The sequence below is a fragment of the Lycorma delicatula genome, chromosome 11 (genome assembly GCF_047948215.1).
Source record: "Lycorma delicatula isolate Av1 chromosome 11, ASM4794821v1, whole genome shotgun sequence".
Lineage (NCBI taxonomy): Eukaryota > Metazoa > Arthropoda > Insecta > Hemiptera > Fulgoridae > Lycorma > Lycorma delicatula.
In genome coordinates this window covers 82,171,891-82,194,214 of record NC_134465.1, presented here as the reverse complement: position 1 = coordinate 82,194,214, position 22,324 = coordinate 82,171,891, and the positions used below count along the sequence as shown (strand labels likewise).

The 22,324-nt window shown below is 41.6% G+C and overlaps 3 protein-coding genes across 3 annotated transcripts in view; all 3 read right to left on the bottom strand.

Annotated features, from left to right (window-relative positions):
- Nucleotides 1-21,143, bottom strand: part of LOC142331983 (stalled ribosome sensor GCN1-like) — a 208,614-nt gene extending 187,471 nt beyond the window's left edge. Inside the window, exons 1-2 of the mRNA XM_075378033.1 lie at nt 21,120-21,143; nt 10,241-10,354 (exon numbers count right to left, since the gene is read on the bottom strand). The gene's annotated coding sequence lies outside the window, so the exon portion shown is untranslated. The remainder of the gene's footprint in view (nt 1-10,240; nt 10,355-21,119) is intronic.
- On the bottom strand, nt 6,895-21,308 carry LOC142331982 (scoloptoxin SSD20-like). The gene is made up of 3 exons (XM_075378032.1): nt 21,120-21,308; nt 10,241-10,354; nt 6,895-6,960 (listed from the first exon to the last, which is right to left on the bottom strand). The coding sequence occupies exons 1-3, from the start codon at nt 21,306-21,308 to the stop codon at nt 6,895-6,897; spliced, it is 369 nt and encodes a 122-aa protein (XP_075234147.1).
- Nucleotides 21,207-22,324, bottom strand: part of LOC142332573 (scoloptoxin SSD14-like) — a 121,415-nt gene continuing 120,297 nt past the window's right edge. The window contains exon 6 of the mRNA XM_075379067.1: nt 21,207-21,360. Coding sequence (XP_075235182.1) covers nt 21,336-21,360 — 25 coding nt within the window. The 3' untranslated portion in view covers nt 21,207-21,335. The remainder of the gene's footprint in view (nt 21,361-22,324) is intronic.

The window sequence follows — 22,324 nt, the reverse complement described above, 5'->3', positions numbered from 1 at the left end:
CGCTTGGTTTGCCTTGTTCTCCGGTTCATTAATATCTCTGTCTTCTACTAATATTGCGATATCATCCGCGTATCCTACTATCGATACCCCTTCGGGGTAGTTCAGCCTGAAGATTTTATCATAGAAAACATTCCATAAGGTTGGGCCAAGGACAGATCCCTGCGGCACCCCTCCGAATACCTGAAATATCGCTTTCCTTTCTAGGGTTTTGACCTCTATGAACCTATTTTGCAGATATTGATCTATCTGATTTACTAAGTATTTACTTATTTGCATGGCTTGAAGCGCCTCAATGATGGCTGTCCAGGGGACCGTACCAAATGCGTTTCTAACATCAAGCATTATGATCATGGGTTTATCATAATTTGGCTCAGCGGTCACCACAATGTCCACTCTTTCGTTTCTGGCTATTTCCTCCACTAGAAATCATGCGAAAGGAAACTTCGATCGGCATTTGACAGCAGTAGTTTAGCCATCCGTTCTCTTGTCGCACCCTACGCCTCCATTGCGGTGATCAGAACTACAGCGATCCAGACATTTCATTTGCTCCCTGCAATCACTTATTATATCTCCCTTTGCGCCGCAATTAAAACACAACGCTGACCTGTCAGGCCCCAAACAGTCAATTTCTCTGTGGCCAGTCGACCAACATCTACGACATTTCTGGGTCTCTGTGCAGATATAGGCCCGACAGTGGACCCATCCGACTTTGATTCTTTTGGCCACAAGTCGGACCGCTGCCTTATAACTGGTAATAATCGTGGCATTTCTTGTGTCGCCATAAGCGTGTCTAATAGATGAAATTCTAAACGATTCATTTTTACCAATGATTGATGTATTGCTTCTTGTAAGTCTTCCTCAGTCGTGTCTGCTCTAAGTCTTTGATGTGTACTACCGAGCGTCTATCCCCTCTAGATCTTACGTCCACCTGAAGGTCAGCAGCTCTGTCCTTAAAAGCACCGTGGTGAATTGCCCCGCTTTTTCCTGGCACCCTCGATCCTGACCTCCAATTCGTTGTTCCTTCCTTTTCTTAGAGAAAGTACTTCTCCAGCTTCTTCCTTGTTTATTTTACCTTTCATGGAACGGAGCAGATCCGCGTAGGACTTTCCCTGTCCCTTGATGACTACTATCTTGCTCCCCTCAACCGGAAGCGTCGAGCGACGTGCCGAGGCGGATCTGGATCGACCACGGCTTGAGTTTGATTTCCTGGGTACTACCAATGTTGCAGGTTCCTCGTTGGTTCTATGCAAATAAATAAGTATTTTTCTCAAAATATTGCCGTATTCACCAGTCGGTAGAATATAGGTCACTTTGCGTACTCTGACTAGTACCTTTCTTAATGCACTTACAATGCATCTGGCCGCAAGCTTTTCCCCTTTTTCAGAATCGAAGAAAATAGTAAATTTATTTTTCTTAGTAGCCTCCATTTGGAGACCCTCCATCATTGTAGAGGAGTCTAATGCGATCATGCCTGCTTGGATCTTCTCTGTGGCCGCTCTCTTCTATTTACTGATGTCAACAAATTGACATGTATCCCCGTCTGTCGGAAGAATAACGACTTTCGCCTTGTTCATTGCCCACGCAGACCACCTGCGCGGGAGTAACTCGATTAGTTCATCATCAGACAAATCAAGATTTAAGATTTCTGCCTGATTCGTGTCAGAAGCAGGATCCAGTCTGGGTGGACTGCGTGTTAACCTCTACGGGAAAGGGCACATCAGACAGATCAGTTAAGCCCTCATGTATTCTCCTCAGCTCCTGCTCGTGGACCGCTATACGAGGTGCGACAATAAAGTAACGAGACTGATGTGAAAAAAATGTTGCTTACCGTTTTAGTCATGTTTAGTGTTGCCTCCTTCAAAGTAGTTCCCCTCTGATTGCACACACTTATTCCAACGGTTCTGCCATTGATGGTAACATTTCTGGAAATCTCTTCCGTAATATCCTCCAAGACCCTCGTCACAGCTTTTTGGACATCTTGTGTTGTTTGAAAATGGTGTCCCTTGACCGCCATTTTGACTCTTGGAAATAGAAAAAAGTCGCACGGAGTGATATCTGGTGAATAAGGTGGCTGTGGTAGTACTGAAATTTGTTTTGAGGTTAAAAATTGCCGTACTGACAGAGCAGTATGGGATGGCGCATTATCGTGATGCAGAATCCGATTATCAGCAATGTTGGCACGGACACGAAGAACTCGTTCAAGTAGTCTTTCTAGAATTTCTTTGTAGAAATATCGGTTAACTGTTTGTCCAGAAGGCACCCGCTCTTTATCAACAATTCCCTTGGAGTCGAAGAAGCACATAAGCATGCGTTTTACTTTTGATTTTGACATGCAAGCTTTTTTTTGGTCTGGGTGATCCCTTTGAGCACCATTGCGAACTTTGGCGTTTTGTCTCTGGATCGTATTGAAAAAACCAACCTTCATCACCAATAATAACACGGCTCAACAAATCTGGATTGATTTCTGTTTGCTCTAACAGATCGGCTGCCACATTTTTCCGTGTTTCTCGCTGTTGTTGTGTGAGATTTTTGGGGACCATTTTTGCACAAATCTTTCTCATACCAAGATCTTCAGTTAATATTAGACGAACCGTTTCACGATCGATGTTTAGTTCTTCTGCAATCATTTTCACGGATAATCTTCAATCAGATCGTACGATTTCACGCACCCTGGTCAACTTGACATCTGTCCGTGAGGTTGATGGTCGTCCACTGCGGTTTTCATCTTCAACATTCGTTCTGCCTTCACTAAAAATTTTATGCCACCGAAAAACTTGAGCACTTGACATAACCTCCTCTCCAAAAACCTTCTGAAGCTTACCGTAAGTTGTCGTCGTGTTTTCACCCGATTTAACGCAAAAAGAAATGATATACCGTCGCGCAATATTTTGCGGTTTCATTTCTGTGACGAGAGACACAAACACGTGTTCACTTATTACAGCACAACTCACGACTGAGCATTTGCATCAATGTGCCGCTTGGACTAGAAGTATCTTATAGACCAAGGTCAAAGATGGTGTGCCTACGCAAGCTGCAGGGTTGCCACATCTTGCAAAGAAAAATCAGTCTCATTACTTTATTGTCGCACCTCGTATATCTAGTCAAACCTGACCTCGTGTGCTGTTTCAGGGTATCAATCGCTTGTCCAAGCTGGTGAACCAGACTGCCAAATGAGTACGGCGACCCATCCTCTTCTTTAGAGGAGCCCTGACGGGCTCTCTTTTTCTCTTTGATGTCCATTTTCTTGACTATAGACGATTTCGTCGTGCCACCACTTTCGGAGGATGCCCCTTACAAAGGAAGTGACCCACGCCTTCTCATGGTGTAGTACTGGACTAAGAAGATCATTCCGACTCCAGCGAATACCCACACGCCCTAGTGACCCAAACAATTTGGTGGGGCGGGGGGGGGGAGGTGTGTCAAAAGTTTGGGATTTTTTGTGATCGGGATTTATATCAAGGAAATTTTTGGATAGGGTAACTATTGCAGAAGTTATGAAGGAAAAGGAATTCCCCCTACTAAATTCACTTCGTAGCACTTAGAAAAATTTCCTAAGTCCTTGTTTACGTTAAATGATTCGCCTGTCGAATCTTGTCTTTCGACTTAGAAAATTTCAGTATAAAAGTAGTATTCATAACCAAAAAACCAAGTTGTTATACTTGTTTATAAAAAAATCAAAAAACAAGGGTTGAACTACACAACCTCATCTAGGAACTCCCACACAGTCCGACAATGCGGCTCTCGCCACACTGACTCGCCGTCAGTGTAAAGAGATTTCAGAAAGAACACTACACCCACCTTGCGATACTAAATGTAGGTTATCTTGCAGTGATAATATTTCACATTTACATAGGCAGGAGTTATTACAGTCCTATTTAAGGTTAGGTGATGTTATTCGTCAAAGGGATTACATATATCAAAACAAATGACAATAATTGAGCCAAAATATAGATATGCCAGAAGCGAAAGTGCTAGATCGTTAAATTATGCATATTCCTTCATAGTTGAAGATAAATATATTAGAGTGAGTAAATTATTTTTCATGAATGCTCTTAATATAAGTAATAAAGTTATTCAAACAACCGTAAAGAAAACCAAGCCAGATGGTCTTTCTTTTTCCTGTTTAGCCTCCGGTAACTACCGTTTAGATAATTCTTCAGAGGATGAATTGAGGATGATATGTATGAGTGTAAATGAAGTGTAGTTTTGTACATTCTCAGTTTGACCATTCCTGAGATGTGTGGTTAATTGAAACCCAACCACCAAAGAACACCGCCGGTATACACGATCTAGTATTCAAATCCGTGTAAAAATAACTGGCTTTACTAGGACTTGAACGCTGTAACTCTTGACTTCCAAATCAGCTGATTTGGGAAGACGCGTTAACCACTAGACCAACCCGTTGGGTTAGTTTATATAATCTATCAATCGCTTCCTCACCTGCACTGCACAGTTATTCTGTCTATTCCAGGAGCCTTTCTGCCATTCAAATCTTTGGCTGAATAATAGTTTAAAATTATAATCAAATATTGGAATAATAGGTTACAAAATTTAGTTAATAGTTTATTTGTAATAGATTTTAAAATTAAGTAGGGTTTTGTGAACAGCGGACAACCTTGCTTATTTTATACTGTGCCGTCAAAATGAACTCTACTACAAAAACTGAACTGTAATAAACTGAAAATTAAAATTAAATGCTAGATGAAATTTTGATTATAATAGACTGCAGAATGTTTAGACAGTTCCTTAAATAATCTTCTGTACAAGTTATAAAATAAGTAGGTCTCAAGGATGGACACCAGACATCATTGACTGATGATTTAAAAGGCATTTACTCTATTTCCATAAGTATTATTTTTTTACTTCTTTGGTACTTTTCAACTAACAGATGACAGTGGAGTAACAATTTTGAACATAAAAACAGTTTGAGCTTTTTGGCAATCTGGTAACTATTTCTTTATAATACTTTTTATGTTGTTTGATTAGGTTTTTTGCTGTTTTATTGAATCGCAGTTAGTTTGTAACCGATAAACAGTAAAGGGTTTAAAGTAATAAGATTTTAATATGCTCTGTTAGGTCTTTGATTTATAAAACTCATTAAAATAGCTTTTTCACAATTGTGTAGACCTTTTTAGTTCCAAAATCCCAAAAATTAAAAGCTAGCCGTGTAGATATTGACAGATATGAACATGCGTGCATATTAGGTAAAACCACCAGTAGTTGACACCTTAAGGATTTATTTGTCTGTTTGTTAAAATTTCTTCAACCGAATTCACGGTAGGGGAAACTTAAAATTACTCATAGCTGCACAAACTATTCTTCTATCATATTGTCACAAGAATAAAATTAATAAAATGAATGTGAAAAATTTATTTTTTTTTTAAAACAAAAGAGGACAGGTTCAGTAGTTGACACCAAGCGAAAACAAGAATATTTAGTAGTTACACTTTTTATTTTCAGTAGTTGACACTCTATACAAAACTCTTTATTTTTTTACACTCTTTATTTATTTTACATATAAAATTATTATACACTATTATGATACACTCTTTAGTAGTTTATTTGTGTTCTGAAATGAAAAAAAAGGGTTCAATAAGTGAATTTATGCCTACTTTGTATAAATACAGGAATGAAATGTATGGAAGTTGTAGAAAAATACAAAAATTAAATGTTAACATATTAGGTAACTTATGCCTATTCTCTAGTTAATTAAGTTAAGCAAAATTAAGATAGGTTGTGCAGGTTATCGGAATGCAAGAAGTAAATTCCATATTATGGAGGTAGAAGAATTTGTTTATTTGGGAAGTAGAATTACTAAAGATGGACGAAGCAGGAGCGATATAAAATGCCGAATAGCACAAGCTAAACGAGCCTTCAGTAAGAAATATAATTTGTTTACATCAAAAATTAATTTAAATGTCAGGAAAAGATTTTTGAAGGTGTATGTTTGGAGCGTAGCTTTATATGGAAGTGAAACTTGAACGATCGGAGTATCTGAGAAGAAAAGATTAGAAGCTTTTGAAATGCGGTGCTATAGGAGAATGTTAAAAATCAGATGGGTGGATAAAGTGACAAATGAAGAGGTATTGCGGCAAATAGATGAAGAAAGAAGCGTTTGGAAAAATATAGTTAAAAGAAGAGACAGACTTATAGGCCACATACTAAGGCATCCTGGAATAGTCGCTTTAATTTTGGAAGGACAGGTAGAAGGGAAAAATTGTGTAGGCAGGCCACGTTTGGAATATGTAAAACAAATTGTAAGGGGTGTAGGATGTAGAGGGTATACTGAAATGAAACGACTAGCACTAGATAGGGAATCTTGGAGAGCTGCATCAAACCAGTCAAATGACTGAAGACAAAAAAAAAATTATTATTATTATTCTCATAACTATGAAGTACAAGGATGTAGGGAGCTGAATTCCGGCTAGACAGGAACATTGAATGAAGCTACCTCGGACCAGCTAGTCTTCCATAATTTCTTGACTTTGTAATATAAAAGGCTTGGTTTCCACAGTATTTCAAGTAATTCTTCTTTAAGTATTTTCAAGTAATAGTTGGAGGCATTTGAAAATGAAAGAGGGAGTAATTCAGAAGTTGACACATTGTGACTCCAATAGTTGACAGGCGGTGTCAACTATTTGGTTTGAACATTTTTTGGAGGTTATAATACACGATTTTGCTTTGAAAGAAGTTAAATAACACTCAAATAAAGCAGAACTATCAAATTATATTATTACCCACAAGTTGACACCAAGTGTCAACTACTCAATATTATGTCATGTAAAGTTTCAGTAGTTGACACGACGCCCAACAGCCATTTTTTAAAAATTTTTTGGTTATTTTAAATAACTGTATGTACATTTTTGAGTCTAAAACAAAGTACTAAATACCTTCTTAATCAAAATTACAATTGGTGTTTAAATTTACAACGCTTACCTTCCAGCCTGTTCTTAGCAAACTCTACAACAAAATCGCAACAATCAATTAAAACATATGCACTGTTATCATCGGATGATTGTGGTGAGACTGCTGCTAAAGATGGTGGGTACAGTAGTTCACATACACACCATTAGAGAGCTACACTACACAGACAGACAAACATTAATCATCTAACACCTTTGTTTCTCTTGTTATTGTATTTTTTCGTTGTAGGTGTCAACTACTGGTGGTTTTACCTTAGAGGTTCCAACTTGATGTGTACATGCTTTTTGTAATTTGGTCTGCTTGCATAATATTCAGTGTGAGAGCTTCATGTTCAAACTATGATATGTTTGAACACGTCCTCTCAGCAATAGTCATAATGGGAATTACAGAAAGTCGGAATGGACTCATTGCTTCCTTCATAGACATGCTCTTGCAACAAAAAATATACTGGAAAATCTCAAAAAAATTCTTTGTAAAACTGTAAAAGTGGTTAATTTTATTATGATCAAACCATTACAGAACAGACTATTTGGTAAACTATACGATGAAAAGTGCGAAAAGAAAAAATATCTTCTTTTCCATAGAGAAATCACATGGTTATATCAGGGGAAAATATAAATAAACCCGGTTATTGAAATTGGAAGATGAATTAATAGTATTTTTCCAGAATGGCTGGCTTACTTACCTGATGTATTTTCGCATTTAAACCACTTGAATAAGAATTTACAAGGACGTAATTAAAAAATTCTATTAACCAAGTTCACACTTTTATTAAGACGCTTGATATCTGCATTATTTGTATTCAAAGCCAACATTTTCATATGTTTATACTCACTTCTTATAATACTGAGAAAAATTTGGATGAAGATGCATTTGTGTGAGCTAAAACTTCAGTTGGCAGAATATATCCCAGAAGATAAAAATGATTTCTCAAAGAGATCCAAACATGGCACTGCTTGGTATAATAACTATATATATATTTTTTTAAAAACAGCTTACCAAATTCCAATTGTTTTCCTTGAGTACTTTTGCGTCAAAAATCTTAACTAGAATTCTATACAGAAGAATTTAGAGAAGAGTGGCAGAAGTATTAGGAGAAGACCGATTTAGTTTCAGGAATAGTATAGGGACAAAGGAGGCAATTTTAGGCCTCAGATTAATAGTAGAAGGAAGTTTTAAGAAAAACAAACCAACATACTTGGCGTTTATAGACCTAGCAAAGGCATTCGATAACGTAGACTGGAATAAAATGTTCAGCATTTAAAACAAATTAAGGTTCAAATACAGAGATAGAAGAACAATTGCTAACATGTACAGGAACCAAACAGCAACAATAACAATTGAAGAACATAAGAAAGAAGCCCTAATAAGAAAGGGAGTCCGACAAGGATGTTCCCTATCTCCGTTACTTTTTAATCTTTACATGGAACTAGCAGTTAATGATGTTAAAGAACAATTTAGATTCGAAGTAACAGTACAAGGTGAAAAGATAAAGATGCTACGATTTGCTGATGATATAGTAATTCTAGCCGATAGTAAAAAGGATTTAGAAGAAACAATGAATCGCATGGATGAAGTCCTACAAAAGAATATAAACAAGAACAAAATAAAGGTATTAGAAATAACAAAGATGGACCACTGAATGTGAAAATAGGAGGAGAAAAGATTATGGAGGTAGAAGAATTTTGTTATTTGGGAAGTAGAATTACTAAAGATGGACGAAACAGGAATGATATAAAATGCCGAATAGCACAGGCGTATTAGAAGTATAATTCCTTTACATCAAAAATTAATTTAAACGTCAGAAAAAGATTTTTCCTGACGTTAAAGTATATGTTTGTAGTGTCACTTTATATGGAAGTGAAACTTGGACGATCGGAGTATCTGAGAAGAAGCTTTTTGAAATGTGGTGTTATAGGAGAATGATAAAAATCAGATTGTGGGATAAAATGACAAATGAAAAGGTGTTGCGGCAAATTGATGAAGAAAGAAGCATTTGGAAAAATATAGTTAAAAGAAGAGACAGACTTATAGGCGACATACTAAGGCATCCTGGAATAGTCGCTTTAATATTGGAAGGACAGGTAAAGGGAAAAATTGTGTAGGCAGGCCACATTTGGAATATGTAAAACAAATTGTTAGTAATGTAGGATGAGGGGGTATACCGAAATGAAACGACTAGCACTAGATAGGAAATCTTGGAGAGCTGCATCAAACCAGTCAAATGACTGAAGACAAAAAAAAAAGAGTACCTTTGACTATTCTGCCATCTTAAAGAGAAGTATAATTATGATTAATATATATATATATATATAAATTATAAACCTACATAATTAAATTATATATATATATATATATATATTAAAATTGATTGTCATTTTGTTAAAATTCGTCAGAAGGTAAAGTTTGAAGTCTAAGTGACTACGTCTGTTTTGTAATAGTTTCTCAATTGTTATTTCTTCTAAATTGTTATAGATATCAATTGACAAACTATTAAAACACAGTGAAGGAAAACACTTACGGATAGTGCTATCGAAGAACGCATTACTTATCAGTAGACGCGTAGGTAGATGACTGTATTTCTTATCTACGAAACAAATTACCACACAGTAAGTTTGAAGTGTGCAACTCCTTGCCCATATCCAAGATTCATCACCAGTAATAACATATTTTAGAAAAACAGCAACGGTTTCAATTCGCCCTAGAAGATCGCGTGACACATTTCCACCCTATTGTTTTTCTGTTCAACAGTGAGATTTTTTTGGGACCTTTTTTGCAGAAACATCTTTCACGTCCGATTTGTTTGTCAAAATTTGATGGACTGTGTTGTAAGGTTGAAATTCAATTGTTCAGCAATCATTCGCCCGGTCGTACCGTGTCAAGTCTTCAATTCACTCGACATTGTCGTCACTTTTTGTCGTTAACGGGTCTTACAGTGCGTGGATTGTCTGTAAATGATTTCCGGCCATGCTTTAAACCGCCTAAAAACTTGGGGTAGTCACAGAGCATCATCTCTTCATTTCAATTTTTAATTTTGTTAAAGTTTCAGTAACATTCTTATACAGTTTAACGCATAACCTGATCGCACAACGTTGCTTATAACTTTACAGCGTTGCCAATTTGGCTGCCAAAAAAACTAGTCTCATTATTACAGATGTTTTATATCGCTTAACTTTTTTTTTAGGGTCAGAATAAGAAGCTTGTTGACCCGGTGTCAAATGAAAAACTAGAAAATAGTAAAAGATCTTTCTGCAAGGTTCCTTTTTGATGGCTATACAATAAGCCAAATAGTTAAAGAAAATATAAAAATATTTACCTCGATAACTCCATATTCGTAACTGATTTCCATAGGATAGAGTCGGTGATGAATTCTACTCTCATCAACAGCTTCTTTTAACGTTCTGTTAAACCACGTGTAACTAGTAATCACCTATTCAATAAAATACAATTAATAACCGAATAAAATTTATTTAATATTTTATAAAATATACGTTAAAGCTAAGCCTAGTCGACAGAAATTGTTACGCAATCATCATCAGTAGACTGATGGAAAAGTACATGTGATACGGTCTATGAAACCTGAATTCTGTAAGTCGGCACGCGTTATTTTCCAGAACAGCAAAAATTAACAAAAAAAAAAATTGATTTTTAGGTTTTAACATCTGTCAAACGAATTCAATAACTAGATTCAAATATTTCCATTTTTAAAATACCAAAAGCGGATCTTGAAGTACACACGGTGCATTTTTGAAACCACGTCACAAGTCAGTAATGTGACTTACTGAATTTTGTTTCTTCAAAGCTTGTTGCGATGAAAGTACCGTAATATTTTTATTATGTTATCCATTTATACGAGACTTATTTTTTAAATAAAAAATATTAATTACAAGTTTCAGTCGAATTATTTTACACAAATTTTAGTACTATTTTTATAAAGTTGGTAATGATAGCCAGATGTCTTCATTTCTTCAAAATTTTTACAATTTTGTGTTTTATTAGAAACTGTGAAAACTAGAAATGTGAGTTTTCCTACTTACGGCGTGGTTTCATAGACTGCATCACATTTACAGGGTTCGGCATATAAACCTGACGATTTTTCAGGGATAATAATAAACTGTGTTTCGTACTATTTAATACATCTAATTAAAGATCAATTTTTCAATTTATAGAGAATTTATATATATATATATAGAGAGAGAAAGAGAGTGAGAGAGAGAGAGAGAGAGAGAGAGAGATAGAGATAGAAAGAGAGAGAAAAAAAACTAAAAATAGAAAGGGTGACAGAAAGAGAGAGAGAGAGAGAGAGAGAGAGAGAGAGAGAGAGAGAGAGAGAGAGAGAGAGAGAGAGAGAGAGAGAGAGAGAGAGAGAGAGAAGGAGAGAGAGAGAGAGAGAGAAAGGGAGACAGTGAGAGAGAGAGAGAGACTTAGATTTTTTTTATTTGAATATTATGTCATCCAAATATTTTCCATCACTCCTCACACACACTTAACCTTGTACTAAAATTTGACATTGCACGCTCAATCATCGCGATGATTGAGCGTGCGAAATAAACGCTGTGTTACAATAACTGAGTCATTATATTTAAAATAGACTTCAATCACAAACGCTTGTTGTTTACCCGACCATGACATACCGGCTACTGAAACAGCATGAATAGACCTGTCGATGTACAACATTTCCGTCTTCTCATTGACAGTGGTGCCAACATAACAATTACTACAAAATCGTCAGATTTATATGCCGGACGCTATAAAAAACCTATAAAAATTGAAAAACAAATAATTGCTCTTGTTCTAGACAAACCCGATACATAAAATGTGAATATAGTTTAAAAATATCTAAACAATTTAAACCACTAATCCAGATACCCTTCTTCTTTTTCCTGTTTAGCCTCCGGTAACTACCGTTTAGATAATACTTCAGAGGATGAATGAGGAATTGTTTACATACAATTCAGAAGAGTGAGTAGAAGATACTTTTTTGTGTTTCATTATATACTATTGAGGTTATAATAGTATAATATTATAATATTTCTTAGCGAAATTTTTCTAAGTTAATATACAGGCTCATACAGGCGTGTTTATTGTAGTAAACAAGGACTTGTAATTATTCTCTCGTATTACCGTCGTACTAGTAGAGATTTTTTCTAAGTCCTCAGAGCTGTTTTAATAGGGAATTACATTTCTACTAATATCTCGAGAACTACCCACTCGATTTCCTTCCTACCTGGACATAAATTCGTCCCAAAACCTTCTCTAACCCCCTACCACCACGACCCCCCCCCAAATATTTTTTGGGGGGCCCCTTCCCCGAGTGGGTACTCGTAGAACTTGGGACGGCCGCCTGAGTACAGTACTATATCATGCGAAGACGCGGTTCACTCCCTATGGATGGGACATCCGCCCAAAGTAGCAGCAGCATGACAAAATCGGCGACGGTCAAGAAAACCGATCTAAAAGGGAAGAAGAGGCTCCGTCAAGGATCTTCCGAGGAGGAAGAAGAGGCACCCGATACAGTGAGCAGTCTAGCATACCGATTGGGTCTGATACTGATATCGTTGAAACAGCATTTAGGCCCAGGTTTGAATAAGTACATTGCGACCCGTGAACAGGATCTAAGGCGAGTATACGAAGGACTGAATGCGCTTTCCGAGCTGTCCTCTCCAGACACAAAGACTTCCCAAGCTACCCAAACGGACCCTATTGCGGGTGACGATTACATGGAGTATATTTTGACCAGCGATTTGAGTGATGAAGAACTCATTGAGCTCCTCCCTAAAAGGTGGCCTAACTCACTTAGGGGCAAGCTAAAGTTGGTTACTGACCTTCCACCTGAAGTCAAAGACACTTGTACTCTTAGAGATTTAAGGAGAGTAGGTGAGCAGGATATAGGTAACAAGCTCGCAGCTGGTGACATCATAAAAGACGAAATAACTCTAATAGGAGACCAAACCGTTGAAGAAAAGAAGAAGAAATTTAAGATACATTATGACTCGGGAGCCCCGGAAAAGGAAACCCTTTCTTGTTTATTGAAGGCGTTCAAAAAGATAGCTATACAGTCACCAAATTCAGCGTACATACTGCCTTCGGGCAGTATGGGAAATTTTGCCAAGAAGATCATATCCTATATCTTCAGAGCAAGGGAAACACCTGTATATGTGTTAACTCTCCAAGGGGATGGTGGGACCAGGCACATCGGTAATAATCAAATCCCGATAAAGAAGGCTACTCCACCGGCGGAGCAAAGCCGAACAGTGATTGTTAAGGCGGAAGGAAAAACGTACGCGGAGCTCCTCCGGTCCATGAAGGATGCTGTCACCAGCGAGGAGGCAAATAACGTCATCTCATTGCGAAAGGGCCGTAACGAGGAGCTTCACGATAGGATACAGGGTGCAGAGAAAGCGGAACAATTTACATCTATCCTGAGGGACAAGGCTGCCGACCTTCACGTTGATATAAAAAGCAGAGCTGGAAGGAGAACTGTTGTGCACATCCGAGATGTCGAGCATGACACAACAGAGCAAGAGGTTATGGCTGCCATTATAAAACGCGTGGGTTCTAGCGAGGAAGTCAAGATAACATCCATGAGGAAAGGTTTTGGCGAGACACAAAATATTACGGTCATGACCTCTTATAGAGCGGCATGCAAACTGGTCGAGGAAAGAATAAGAATCGGATGGATTAGTTGCCGGGTGTACATCCGGGAAGATGAAGACAGGTGCTACCGTTGTTGGGGCACGGGCCATAGAAGGCACGAATGTAAGGGCCCAGATAGGCTCGATTTGTGCTTCAACTGCGGTAGCAGAGGTCACAAGATAGCGGATTGTCTTGAACCTAAGCAATGCCTCGATTGTAAGAGCGGTGAACATAGGACTGGAGCATGGCAATGTAAGAAAAAATTGCATGATTAGGACTATGTTAGCGAATGCCAATAGGAGTATTCTCGCTCACGACTTAATTAGTCGTGCTGTTGCAGACAAGAACGTAGACCTCCTTGTGGTCACCGAACCCAATAAATATGAAGCTGCCAAACTTGGATGGACTGTTGATATGTCGGGAGATGTTGCGATTATGGATGTAAGTCATAGTATACAATGGAATTTCAAGTTTAGAGGTAGTGGCGTGGTGTCTGTTGAGACCGAAACAACTCTATTCGTGGGTGTGTACATTTCGTCCAACATTGCGATCGCGGACTTTACTAACTTCATCGACACTTTACAAGGTGTGATTACCAATTCAACCAAGAGGATCGTAATGTTGGGTGATTTTAACAGCAAAATGGTGGCGGCTGGCAGTCGAAACACCAAACAGGAGGGGACAGATCCTTGCCGATCTCCTGGAAACTGCCGGCTGCATCTGCATTAATGACGATACGCCCACGTAGCGAGAGGTCATCGGTCGGTGCTTGACCTCACCATCCTGGACTGTAGGTGGAGGAGGAATCAGTACCAGTGGATGGTTCTCTCAGAAGATATAGCGAGCGATCACCGCGCCACTATCTTGGATCTGAAAGACGTAGATTTCAGGCGTGAAGTGCACTCCCCCCCACCGAGATTCTCATCAGTACAAATAGAGCAAATCGTCAACAGGACTGCAAGTAGACTGTCTGATAGACATCAACAATCACCTGAGGCTTTATCTAATATAATAAAGCAGGAAATGGACAGAATGGCAGCTAACAATACAAGGAGGCGCTCCGTATATTGGTGGACTGCTGAAATTGAAGCAATGAGACAAGAGCTCCAGTCCCTTAGGAGAAGGAAACAACGTATTCTTAGAAATAACAGAGAAGGGTACCAGGAAATAGCCAATAGATACCTCGAGGCAAGAAGAACGCTCAATAAGGCTATTAAGAGACGTAAAAAGGATTGCTGGATCAGGCTCTGCGAAGAGCTTGACAGCAATCCCTGGAGCCAGGCATTTGGTTAACTGGCATTTCTCCCACCACCACCCCATTCGGTCGCCCTAGAGCATAGACCAAATGTTCCGTGCCAAGAACGGCTACTGAGCCTCGAACAGTTTAGCGACCCAAATCCTAAAAGCTCCTAGTGAGCTACCTAACATGCGTGAGCGAATCAAGCAGGGCGCCATACAGCACCCGCTGAAGTGTCCCAATCGCTCACTTGTCAAACGTAAAACTAGATCGGGGAGGCGCACCCCTTGTACAATTTATTTATCGTCGATTTAATGAAAAGGACAGCAATTTTGGCTGCCACGCCTCGGTCGCTGTATTCCAGCTAGTACCTGTCCACCATTTAACAGCGCTTGGAGCTGATTTGGCTGGTGGCCAGCCCTCTTACCAAGGTAATTGGTTTCCAGCAGCAAAGCTCTCAGGAGTCTAAATGCATTTACATTTATTCCCTTACATTTACCGATGACGGTTGAACATAGCAACCTCATCGAGGAACTCCCACACGGTCCGACAGTGCGGCTCTCGCCACACTGCCTCGCCGCTTGTGAGCGGCCAGGTTTCCCCCTGACCTCTAAGTTCCAGGGTGGCACGGTCTCTGGCCCCCCCAAGGGCCGGGCAGTCGTACATCATATGTACATTTGACTGGACCTCCCCGCAGACACACAACTCATCAGCCACCAGGCGAAACCGAAACAGATATTGGTTTAGATTCACATGGTTGGTGAGCACCTGGGCACCCGACGCCCTTAAAAAGGAACTCGAGGCATACCATCCCCCCAAATCCTGTTTAAAATTATACAAGGATCTACCCTTAGTCGTGGTGTGCCATTCAAGCTGCCATGCCTCCATCGCGAGGCTTTGAAGCCTTTTCCGCAGACGGGAGATGGGCAACTGGACGAAATTTTGCTCCGGTGCATTGTGATCACCGTTCCGATCCGGTTCTGGCCCGGCTCGAAACCGCATCCCAAATGCCTCGGCCTCCCGACCTCTACGCAACTTCCACATGACTGCCCGAATTTTCACCACTAAATCGATTGGGAGAGCCTTTCCCAATACAGTAGTAGCCTCGTAGGAGGTTGTTTTAAATACCCCAGTGCATACAATCATGGCTCTGCGCTGGGCACTCCTTAAATTTTGAAGTAGTGCTCTATTTCTTTCCAACCTGTGCGCCCAAACCGGCGCCGCGTATGCGATCATACTCTCGAAGACGCCTCGGTACACCAAGTACATTTGGCGGCCCGACAGCCCGTAGTCTTTCCGAGCAATCCGTCTAAGTTTGTGCATCACAGAGACGGCGTCCGCCGCAACTTGCTTAATATGGTTACTAAACAGCAACTTATCATCAAACAAAACACCTAGGTACTTATGAACCCTTACTCGGCTGATTACACAGCCTTTATATTTAATGTGGGGGTTTCGACTGCATGATAATTTGTCTGCGCCCTTTAGAAGCATAAACTTCGTCTTGGGCACAGAAATTTTTAAATTTTGAATGTCCATCCAGCCTTCGGCGGTTGACAAAGCCGCCTGCGCTCTGCTTTCTAGCTGTGGTCGTGAATCTCCACGAACTAAAAGGAGACAGTCATCGGCGAAAGCCTGGGCCGTGACTCCTTCTGGGAAAGTCAATCCCAGAAATCCGTCAAACACCAGGTTCCACAGCAGGGGACCGAGAACGGAACCCTGCGGGCTTCCCCTGGTGACGGATTTTTCCACAACTAGGTGCGCATCTTTAAACAGAGCCGTTCGGTTAGACAAATAGTCTCTTACCACGGCCTGTGTGGCTTCGGGAACATTGCGGCGTTCCAAAGCATAGAGGACAGAACTCCAACACAAGGAAGGAAATGCTGCCTCTATATCAATAAAAATTGCCAAAACATATTTGCAGTCGGCGCTTTCCACCTCGGCAAGAGCATTTAAGATGCAATCCTCGGTGCCAACCCCTTTCATGAAGCCATATTGGCCTCGATTTAGAATACGGCTCATATCAATGCTTTCCTCGAGCCGTTCCACAACCAGCCTTTCCAGCAACTTGCCGAAAACCGGCAAGAGGCTGATGGGTCGATAACTGCCGACCTCACCAGGATCCTTTCCAGGTTTCAGGATCACCCTTACCAAAGCCACCTTCCAGCAACCCGGAAAGCAGCCCCAGCTTAGGCATCCCGTGAACAGCCTGCCGAGAGGCTCCCTTATGACAGGCAATAAATGATGGAAAATATCCGGGTCAAGTTGGTCAATCCCCGGTGCCTTCTTTAATGCCATTCGAGAAACCACTCGGTCTATATCATCGGGTTCCACGGTCCGAACGCCAGGGAATGGTGTTTCACCCGCCCTGACGCCGATTTCCGCTTCACCCTCCGGAGCATCTGGAAACAGAGTATCCAGGAACGCCCGGTAGGTCGCCACAGATGTTAAAGTGTGGTCACGACCACCTAACCCGCACCGAACACTGGACAACACGTGCAATGGCTTCGGCTTGTAACAAGACTTTGCGAGCTGCCAGGGATCGCGTTGCAATTCCCGCATGGAGTCCTTCCAAAACTTGAGTTTGGCTTCCTTGATGGCGTGAACATATTTGTTACGGGCACGCCGGAAGGTCCGCAGACGCTCAGCGCGCACGTCGTTGACCGTGATCCCCGTTAGGGGGCAACGCTGGTATCTAGCCCGAGCGGACCTCACTCTTGCGCGCAGCACGCTAAGGTCAGAGGACCACCATTTCTTGCCGGGCCTCCGTCTGCCTTCCACAGACGACCCCCCGGAAAATGGGGTCATGACGGCTCCAGGCACGCTCAGATCAGCGGACTGGCTGCTTATGACGGGTCCGTCCATTGGCCTAGGCCGCCGTAGGACCTCGTCGCAGCCAGTCTTGATGGCCCGGCCGATTAGCTCCGCCATCAATTCCACCTCCTCCCTGGACTCCATGCTCCACTGCAATCCCTGCAATGCAGCATCGCATACCCGCCTCAGCCTGCGCTGATCCAGGCCCCTTAGGTTGTAGCGACCTGGATTTGGTGCCCTTAGACCGCCTCCGTAAGCAATATCATAGGTTATGAGCCTATGATCGCTCACACTGGCCTCGGGCCAGACAGTCCAACTACCTACCCTTCGAAGCAAGTCACCCGTCACCACTGGCTTCCTCTGGAGCCAGGCATATCGTATTGTGACCAAAAAGTTCGGGAGACGTATGCCTATCCTCAATAAGACCAGTGTTGCAAGGGAGATAGCCAGGTTGTTCCCGCATACAGTGCCTGATATCGTGAGATCCACACCTTGCGACAATAGAAGATTCACCATGGAAGAGCTGCAACTTGCGGCGAGGAGTTTGGCAACCAAAAAGAGCCCTGGCCCGGACAAGATTCCCGCGGCAGTGATCAAGGGGCTGGTTCAGAAGGCTCCCTGGGAGATGCTCGAGATTGCCAGCCATGGCATGGAGAACGGAGACTTCCCCGACTGCTGGAAGGAGGCCAGAGTGGTATTCCTACCTAAAGGCACCTCTTCGGAGGAAGATATAACCTATAGACCCCTGAGCCTCCTTAACATGATGGGGAAGCTAGTAGAAAAGATGCTGGCTCGCCGCATCATCAAAGAACTAGAAGAGGGAGCCGGAATCAGTCCTAACCAGTACGGGTTTATGCGGGGGCGATCCACCGTGCAGGCTATCTACCGAATTTCGGGATGGGCCGACGAGGTGAAGAGAGGAACTTGGCGAACCAGGAGAATTCCACTGATGCTATCACTAGACATAAAAAACGCGTTCGGGGCTATCGGTTGGTGTCATATTAATGACGCAGTTGCGGCTAGGGGCCTCAGCCCGTACCTGCGTAGGCAAATTGAATGTTACTTGTCCAACAGAGGATGTCTGGTGGAAGCACAGGAAGAAACAGTACATTTTCAAATGCACGGTGGAGTTCCGCAGGGCTCTGTTTTGGGGCCGTTGTTGTGGCTGGTGATTATAGATGAACTCCTTCAGAAGGAGTTTCCTGTCGGCGTTCAGGTGCTGGCTTATGCAGATGACCTTGCAGTCCTCGTAGAGGGAAGGACGGTCTTGGAGGTGCGGGAGAGGGTGTATGCGGCCATCGACACTATACAGGAGTGGTTGAGGTCCAGGGGTCTGCAACTGTCTACGGAAAAATGCCGGTGTATTGCCTTTACGGGTAGAAGAGTGGTAGAACCGTTCAATATTTCCATCAACGGTCATGCTATAGAAGAAGCGAATAACATCAAGTACTTAGGAGTTATCCTCCAGAAAAACGGTAGATTCACCGAGCACATAGTCAATGTATGCAACAAGGCAGAAAGGATGATAAAAAGTCTAAACATCATTATGTCATCGCAGAATGCCCCTCGGGCCTCAAAGCGCCGTTTACTGGCGACCACCGTCGTGTCTTCGCTTATGTATGCCGTTCCGGCCTGGTGGCGCTCTATCGCCATCAGGCGCAACAAAGAGAGACTGGCGAGGACGCACAGGTGTGTGCTCCTAGGTGTTGTGTCCGCATACAGGACAGTGTCCTATGCCGCCCTGTGCGTGTTATCGGGCACGCCTCCTATTGACCTAATCGCAAAAAAGAGGGTGGAGAGGGCACAAGGCAAGCCAGAACAAGAGGTCAGGGATGCCGTTTATAATATCTGGCAGGAAAGATGGTCGCAGGAAGCTGTGGGTCGATGGACGAGAACCCTCATCCCCGACATCAAGCCGTGGTTGTCGAGAAGATTTGGTGAGGTTGATCATCACCTATCGCAGTTTTTTACAGGACATGGTTCCTTCAATAACTACCTGCACAAAATAGGCAAGAGAGAAGAGCCAATTTGCAACTACTGCAACGAGATAGATGATGCTGAGCACACCTTTTTTGAGTGCAATAGGTGGGACACACTTAGACATAGTAAGTCACTCACAGGTATAACTCCAGAGACAACAATAGACTACATGCTAAGAAGCGAGTCAAACCGGAATAATTTTGCTAGTTTTGTTAGACAAGTTGTTCTACAGAAATACTCCGATGAGAGAAGACAAGGTGTTGGCTAGAATAGGACCGGGTGGACAGCCTTGCTGGTGAGGTCCAGCATGCTGCGGTGTGTTGGCACTGATGAGCCACCAAGGACTCCACGGGTAACAGTCAGGCAAGAGCACACTGAATACTGAAGGGACCCGGTACCGCGTCGCGGCGAACTGGGTCTGGCGTGGTGTATTAGTATTGCCCTTTTGGGTCCCCAAGGGGCCAATATTGATAAAGAACTCTCAAAAAGAGCTAACCGGTAGGCCGACCTGCCTTGCCGGTATATAGCCGGTAGGTGGGGAGGCCTATTTGAGTTTAAAGACACTCCCCTGGGCGGCGTAATACCAACAAGTCGGTCCGGCCCAGGGGAGCTGAGAGAAAAAAAAAAAAAAAAAAAGGATGAATGAGGATGAAATGTATGGGTGTAAATGAAGTGTAATCTTGTACATTCTCAGTTCGACCGTTTCTGAGATGTGTGGTTAATTGAAACCCAACCCCACCAAAGAACACCGGTATCCACGATCTAGTATTCAAATCCGTGTAAAAATAACTGGCTTTACTAGGACTTGAACGCTGGAACTCTCGGCTTCCAAATCAGCTAATTTGGGAAGACGCGTTCACCACTAGACCAACCCGGTGGGTTAATGCAGATACCTACCATGACTTATTGGATACACATCTTTTATAGATCAGGTAAGTAAAATTATTGAATTCGGATGCATTTTTAATAAAATTTGTCTTTTATGCGGTTTAAACAGGAAAACTAAATTAATGAAGATGTGTGGAGAACGGTTTCCATTACGCACTTTTAAAGGGTTGTGGCGTATTCCTGCTAGCACCGAAAGGACTTCAATGGACGGTCTGAAGGGCAATTTCATCGGGGGCAGAGGTTTTAAAAGCCCAGTCTCCCGCGGTCGGACCCAGAAATGGGTTTGAGAATGCTCAAACCCATTTCGGCATGTACGGCAGGAATGCCGTACACAAATCCGTCCATAAAAAATAACAAAATTTGATACTTAGACCCGTCATTAAAATAAACCTTTGAAATACGTCCGATTACAGAATCATACGCAGCAAGGGACACTGTCCAGGCACTGCGATTCGAAGGAAAGATTTGTAATATTCCCGCCAGTTTTGCATTCCTTTTAAAGACTTGCATAAATATAACTTCTTTAATAAATTCATTTTTTTTAATTTTCTATAACAAAAAAAAAAAAACACGCATGTACAAGAATTCAAGCATTCATACAGAAATAAATATTTTTTTTTTTTTAGTTTAATAAACTTACACTGGCCGCAGCTGTAGTAATTTTCGTGCCGCCAGAAGCTCCAATAACCATTGTTACATTACCATCTTTATCAACAATTATTGTAGGGCTGACCGATGACAATGACATTTTTCCAGGCTCGATAAAATTATTCGGTGACGGTTGTAAGCCGAAATAGTTTACATTACCGGGAACTGAGAAATCATCCATACCGCTGTTAAGTATTATACCGATGCCTTATGATGTAATGCCGGCTCCAAAACTGAAACAAGTATTAAGAAAAGCGAATATTAATTATTACTCATTACACCGGTTAAAAATCTGCGATTATAAAAAATAATCGTATAATTCGTACCAAATTATTTTTTTGTAGAAATCGACAACTATTTGTTATAACACGGAGGATATATTGCAGCTGATGGATGGACATAGAATATATAAGAGTGCTAGTGATGGAGAAAATAAAAGGAACTATGGAGAATTAAGAAATATTATAAACGGGAAGTGCAAATTAGCGAAAGAAGAGTGGATTAAAGAAAAGTGTTCAGAAGTGGAAAGAGAAATGAACATTGGAAAAATAGACGGAGCATACAGGAAAGTTAAGGAAAATTTTCTGAAAATGATAGAGACAGACATACAGTGTGAAACAGAGGAAGAGAGAGAAAAAGACTGACAGACAGAATGAGAGAGTGAGACAGACAAGAGAGACAGAGGAAGGGGAGAAAGAGTGAGAGAGAGAGGGTGTGAGACAGAAAGGTTGAAGAGAGAGAGACTGACAGACAGAGGGAGAGAGAGAAAAAGACTGACACTCAGACAGACAGAATGAGAGGGAGAAAGACAAGAGAGACAGAGAGAGTGTGTGAGAGACAGAAAGGTTGAAGAGAGAGAGAGAGAGAGAGACAGACAGAGTCACAGAGAGAGAGAGAGATAGAGAGAGAGTGACAGAAAGATAGAGACAGACATACATACAGTGTGAGACAGAGGGAGAGAGAGAGAAAAAGACTGACAGAATGAGAGAGCGAGAAAGACAAGAGGAAGGACAGAGGAAGGGGAGAAAGAGTGAGAGAGAGAGAGGGTGTGAGAGACAGAAAGGTTGGAGAGCTTGGAGAGAGAGAGACAGAAATTAAGACAGAGGGGAGAGAGATAGACAGTGTGAGAGAGCAGAGAGAGATGGACAGACATACAGATAGATACACTGAGAGGTGAATGTGAGTCACAGAGAGAGA

Bases quoted from the DNA above. Each gene is read 5' to 3' on its own strand.
- LOC142331982 (XM_075378032.1), bottom strand. From the start codon at position 21,308: ATGGATGATTTCTCAGTTCCCGGTAATGTAAACTATTTCGGCTTACAA. The intron at 10,355-21,119 runs GTAAGTTTATTA...TTTATTGAATAG, and splicing joins TTACTACAGCTGCGGCCAGT to GTGATTACTAGTTACACGTG. The intron at 6,961-10,240 runs GTAAATATTTTT...ATTTTGTTGTAG, and splicing joins ACGAATATGGAGTTATCGAG to AGTTTGCTAAGAACAGGCTG.